The sequence below is a fragment of the Sinocyclocheilus rhinocerous genome, unplaced genomic scaffold (genome assembly GCF_001515625.1).
Source record: "Sinocyclocheilus rhinocerous isolate Xijiao unplaced genomic scaffold, SAMN03320098_v1.1 scaffold7673, whole genome shotgun sequence".
NCBI lineage: Eukaryota > Metazoa > Chordata > Actinopteri > Cypriniformes > Cyprinidae > Sinocyclocheilus > Sinocyclocheilus rhinocerous.
Genome location: NW_015635023.1, coordinates 44029 through 50084, shown reverse-complemented (window position 1 = coordinate 50084; position 6056 = coordinate 44029). Strand labels below are relative to the sequence as shown.

The 6056-nt window shown below is 36.0% G+C and overlaps 1 protein-coding gene across 1 annotated transcript in view; it reads right to left on the bottom strand.

Annotated features, from left to right (window-relative positions):
* Positions 1 to 1432: 1432 nt before the first annotated feature.
* Positions 1433 to 6056, bottom strand: part of crispld1a (cysteine-rich secretory protein LCCL domain containing 1a) — a 17440-nt gene continuing 12816 nt past the window's right edge. The window contains exons 5-15 of the mRNA XM_016560129.1: positions 5429 to 5544; positions 5210 to 5310; positions 4760 to 4906; positions 4164 to 4224; positions 3948 to 4014; positions 3748 to 3878; positions 3630 to 3673; positions 2995 to 3067; positions 2770 to 2845; positions 2542 to 2675; positions 1433 to 1844 (exon numbers count right to left, since the gene is read on the bottom strand). Coding sequence (XP_016415615.1) covers positions 1793 to 1844; positions 2542 to 2675; positions 2770 to 2845; positions 2995 to 3067; positions 3630 to 3673; positions 3748 to 3878; positions 3948 to 4014; positions 4164 to 4224; positions 4760 to 4906; positions 5210 to 5310; positions 5429 to 5544 — 1002 coding nt within the window. The 3' untranslated portion in view covers positions 1433 to 1792. The remainder of the gene's footprint in view (positions 1845 to 2541; positions 2676 to 2769; positions 2846 to 2994; positions 3068 to 3629; positions 3674 to 3747; positions 3879 to 3947; positions 4015 to 4163; positions 4225 to 4759; positions 4907 to 5209; positions 5311 to 5428; positions 5545 to 6056) is intronic.

The window sequence follows — 6056 nt, the reverse complement described above, 5'->3', positions numbered from 1 at the left end:
CCATTATAACAGACATTGTGACATTGGGAAGGACAGTGTAAAGTGCCCATCGCAACCTTTTTTGACATACAGTATATGTCCGATTCAAAGAGTTCTGAAGTTTTCCCCTTTAAAGGGATAGTTCACCCAAAAATGAAAATTGTCACCATTTACTCACCCTCATGTCGTTCCAAACCTGTATGAGTTTCTTTCTTATGTTAAACATAAAAGAAGATATTTTGAAGAATGCTGATAATCAGAAAGCTGATGGTCCCCATTTACTTCCATTGTATTTCTTTCCCTACTATGGAAGTCAGTGGGGACCAAAAACCGTTTGGTTCTTCAGAATTCTTCAAAATATCTTCTTTTGTGTTCTTTAATGAAAGACATGAGGCAGAGTAAATGATGATAACATTTTTAGTTTTTTGGTGAACTATTCCTTTAAACAGAAAAAAAGCTGTACTTGCATGACTAAAATAGCTGCTGTTCTCTGAACGTTCTGAAACAAGTAGTAACAATTAAAAACCATTAGATGAACGTCCAAATAAAACGTTTCAGACATAAAAGATTCCACAAACAATGCATAGATAACACTTTTGTGCTAATGTTTTGAGAACATTACTAAACACCAGATAACTCTGAATGAACATTATATTAAGAAGAAACATTTTTCCAGTAATGTTATCTTTAAGAGAACCTTGCCAGAACGTCAACCAATTTTCTCAGAATGTTCCATGTTAGCTGGGGATGTCTTTTATGTCAACAACAAAATATAAATGTTCCCCCTCTGTTTCATTTTTGGTTGTGACCAAACCAGTTGAGAACCATTTCATAGTTCACCTAAAAGTTCTGTCATCATTTACTCAATTTACATCAAGTTATTTTGAAGAATGTGGGTAACCAAACAGTTGATGTAAACTATTGACTTCCATACTACAGCAGTCAATGGCTACCGTCAACAGTTTGCTCACCCACATTCTTCAAAATATCTTCTGTGTTCAGCAAAAGAACAAAATTCATACAGGTTTGGAACAACTTCAGGATGAGTAAATGATAACAGAATTTTCATTTTTGGGTGATCTATCCCTTTAAGGAATGACAAAAAGCACCTCAAATTCATTTGGACATAATATAAAAGCTAGTTTTTGGGAACCTACGAAATCATTAAATCATAATACAGTTGTTTTTCTGAGACAGTACACAATACCTATGCATACAGCACCTCATTAGAATTAATACTATAGACAAGCTATTCATAACAAGCTATTTACAGTGTTTTAACGATGTGGACGTTTCATATTATGTTTGGTTGGATGTTTTCAGATGTAATATCCTGCCCTGCAGGATTATACCCACTTTCTTAATTATCATCAAAAAACCATATCAACAGTCCTTTCTTGCCCTAAAGCAAAAAAATACATAAAAATAAATACATAGTGAAAAAAAAGAAAATAAATCTATAAATGAGTGAGAACTTCCTCAACATGTAATGAAACTAAAAAGCTAACAGTCTCTAAAATGTTCTTTACAACAATAACAGAAGATTAAAACTCCTTAAGTGCTTTTTTCTCTGCAATACAGACACCATATTCCCTGAATGATCCTCTAATTACATGCTTTTTAGGAAATACAATGGCTAATCAGCTTGATGCATTGGAAAGGGTCTCCATCTATAAAGCAAATAGTTCAGTCAACATTCATGTGAAAGAAAATACAGCACAGGCTGGTTAGAGCAGAAAAGGCCTCACAATGGCCACTATTACAGCCAAATCAACAGACCGAGTCGATGAGTGACCGCGATTTCAGCACACGCTCAAATAACTGCGAATACCCTGAATGCCTTGCCTCCCGTGGGGTTCTGCAGGCTGCGAGAAAACACAGAAGTTAAATAAGCAATGTTTCCCAACCCTTAAACATAAGTGTGTTCGTAATGACCAGCATTTGCCGAAAAGCTTATTTAGTAGTGCTGACAAATGATTAATCGCATCCAAAATAAACATTTTTGTTTATTTGTACTGTTTATTTATTATGTATATATAAATACGCACACATACAGTATATATTTTGAAAATATTTACATGTATATACATTTATATTATTATATTATATTTAATATATAAACATTGCATATTTTTCTTAAATATATATGTGCATGCGTTTGTATTTATATATACATACAAAATTACACTACACACTCATATATTATGTAAAACTTTTATTTTGGATGTGATTAATCACGATTAATCGTTTGACAGCACTATTATTTAGTGAAAGTAGATGTTTATGATATTTTGACATATCCTTTGTGATTGTCTGATGGGATGTCTATGTTCATTTTAATTGTCGAACACGTTCATTCATCTGTGATTTTGTCTACCATACCTTCGAAATGACTAAAAAAAGTTTACTCTACCATGCTTGGAGTGGAACCACTGGTACAGCTCTACCCTAATCAGCTTTATTAATAAAGGCCTGTGATTTTGAAAGCTTAAGGAGAGACAGGCCGCCCCATACTCTGCCTTACACCAGCTCCACACAGGCCAGTTTGGGGATAAAACCTACCTTTCTGAGACTATGCCGTTCTGGTACGAGGAAATGTACAGCTTCCTGTTGTCTGTGGGCATCACGTCAACGTAACCACCTGATTCGTTTCTTAAAACGCCGGCATGAATTGCAGATCTGCATATACTAGATTTCTGCAAAACAAATTTAAATTTAAAATGAAGTCTTTGGTGGGGCAGCAATCTTCTTGCTTTCAGTTTGATTTTGAAAAATAAAAAAAAAGCTTACATCTGAATAAATTTTGGTGCCAATGACTCGAGAATGGTGGGGTTTTTGTTGCAGGCAGTTCCGAGGACAGTAAATCCTTGTGGGAAGAAAAGACATGGTTGGAAAGATTTGTTCGACAGTGTAATAATAGTAGTTTCAAATGCTATCGGCAAGTTTTGATTCTAAATAGATTACACAAAAGAACATTTCACCTGGGGGTTTGGTTCATTACAGATCGAGTTTTACCTTGGACAGTGTCTTGCAGGCTTCTGGTAAGGGCACAGCGCAGAAACTGTAGTCTCGCATGTGATAACTTTTACTGAAACAAAGGAAAGATGATGAAATTAATAGTAAAGATACTGTATGCAACAATCTGGATCATACAAGACCCTTCTGTTTTGCATTGGGGTCGTGATTATTGTTGTCAGGGTTTATTTTGCAATGATAACTGACTGATTGTACATTGAACATTGTGCTTTTTCCTCAGCTACTTAGAAAATATATACAATACCTTTCAGTTATTATGACTATGACATTGTATTCAGCAAGAGTGCACTAAATTGACAAGAAGTGACAATAAAGACATTTATGTTATAAAAAAATTATATTTCAAATGTTGTTCTTTTGAACTTTTTATTCATCAAAGAATCCTAAAAAATATGTTTTCCACAAAAATATTAAGCAGCACATCTGTTTTCAACATTGATAATAATAAGAAATGTTTGTTAAAAATCAAATCAACATAATAGAATGATTTCTGATGGATCATGACACACTGAAGACTTGAGATAATAGCCATTATATAAAATATTTCACTGCTGAATGACACAACTGACCAATCTAAATTAAGTATTACAGAGAACCATGTAATTGTCATTTACCTGTAACTTTGGATACTGTGAAGGCATTGGCACTCTGGTATTTCCTGCAACATTTTCATTATGTTAGATGGAGTTGTCTCTAACGCGCATGAAAGTCAATCTTGAGCAGACTGCTTACCCAAGGGACTGAAGTCCATTTTTGTATGATTTGATGAAGAAGTCCTTTCTGCCCTGTCTTGTGACATCCATCCAGCCTCCATCATTGTCAATGACACCGTAATGAATGCCTGCCCGGCAAATACTGGATTGCTGAGGGCGAAGATATTGTCAGTGTGAAAAGTTTAGACTATATGTGATAAGATAAACTGAAAGGCTTACCATGTCATAATACACTGTTCCAACCACTTTCGCCATGCTGTCTAAACAGCCAGCAGGACACTCGTACCTATTACAGATGCAATAATAATAATAATAATAATAATAATAATTTGGAAAAAATAATAGCAGAAACTGGACTGAAAATTGGAATTATTATTATTATTTTCATTAAAAAGACCCATGTGACGTATATATGGCATGCTTTTTTTATCTCACCTATTGCATGTGGTGCCTTTACACTGATCTCTTAGCTTTGTGTCACATGTCACAATCTGGGCTGCGTAACAAAGCAGAAAAAAACACAGGTGGTTCATTTATGTTTAGATATGCTGTATAATTTAGCAGCACTGCAGAAATGCACAGCTCTGTTCCTGCAGTTCTGTAAAAGCAAGCCGTGGAATTCTAGCAGGAGCTCATGGTGGCCAACAGCAGGAGATCTCAGCTTTCAGTCCAAACCCGCTTTCAGCAAAGGAAGCAATTTAAAACCCACAAGTATTCATCTTCCCCAAAGCAAACATACTCAGCAGGGAGATCACCATTATGAGAACAAAAAAAACTCCCTGCTGCACAAAGTGACTTGCAACATTAAATATATGTTTGAAAAAAAAAATCGACAGATCCATGCCTGGTGAACATCAAAACAATCAGAGTTAAACAGAAATAAATTTGCGTGCTAACAATTTTTGGGCGCAGTCGCATTCAGAAAATAAATTTTTTGATTATAAAAGAAGTTGTTTTTCAAGCACAGCTTTTATTTCTGAAAGTGGTTCCCCCATGATGCTGGAAAGTATAATCAGAGAACCACAACTTACACATCTGCTCTTTGCTCACAACTGCATTTGGGAGTCTGGTTGGACTTGGGGCCTGTAAACGGGGCCCAGGGCTATGAGGGGCCTCTGGTTCTATAGAATTTCTTTCGTCTGTTTCCTCACGTGGGCTTTGTGTATTTGTTCCATCACCTGAAAGTGAAGCAGAGAAATGAGCAGTCTTACATTTTGCCTGGATGCTATTCATCAAGAAATCTATGAATGATTAATTAAACACAATATATATATATACATTACTATTCAAAAGTTTGTGTTCAGTAAGATTTTTTTTCATGTTTTTGAAAGAAGTCTCTTAAGATCACCAAGGCTGCATTTACATGATCAAAAATACAGTGAACACAGTAATATTTTTGTCAAATATGAACCCAAACCTTTGAACAGTAGTGTCCGTATGGACAATGTTGGAAGCTACTTCATTAAAAGCTCATAACAAACCTTTATAACAGAGGTTTTCTCTGCACATTCCTCCATAGCTGGGTGGACAGGCAGAGCAAGGGGTGCCATGCTTATATGGGGCATATCCCCACCAGTTACCCCTGTACAGGACGAAACACACACAAGGAGAGACAACATTGACAAGCTATCATAATATAAATGCCAGAGAATGAGAGCAGTATTTAATAATGAATGAAAAACAATGAATAAGTTACTCACTTTGGTGAGTAGTTGCACACAAGATAAACAGCCTTTGCCCAGATCTGGCCCCACACATTCATGTTGTAGCACACATTGATCGCACAGCCAATTCGACTACTAGTTGCCCAAACAAGCTGGAATCAGTAAGGAGGTAAAACAGACAATCAGTTATAACTGCCTAAAATAAATCTATCCTTAAAGGGGGTCATATGATGTTGCTAAAAAGAACATTATTTTGTGTATTTGGTGTAATGAAATGTGTTTATGCGGTTTAAGGTTAAAAAAACACATTATTTTCCACATAATGTACATTATTGTTTCTCCTCTATGCCCCGCCTTTCTGAAACGCGTCGATTTTTACAAAGCTCATCGGTCTGAAAAGCGAGGTGTGCTGTGATTGGCCAGCTATCCAGTGCGTTGTGATTGGCTGAATACCTCAAGCGTGTGACGGAAATGTTACGCCCCTCACCATACTGTGATGGAGCGACGAGACAAAAACATTAAAACCCATTATAAACGAGGCATTTGTTGCATCCAGTGGGGACATACAGTAATTACGGATTTTAATGACTTATACTGTCTTTTTTTCGCGTTGCGTTGCATCGCGCCGCGTAAACATAAAACCATGTCTGCATTTGGGATTGGA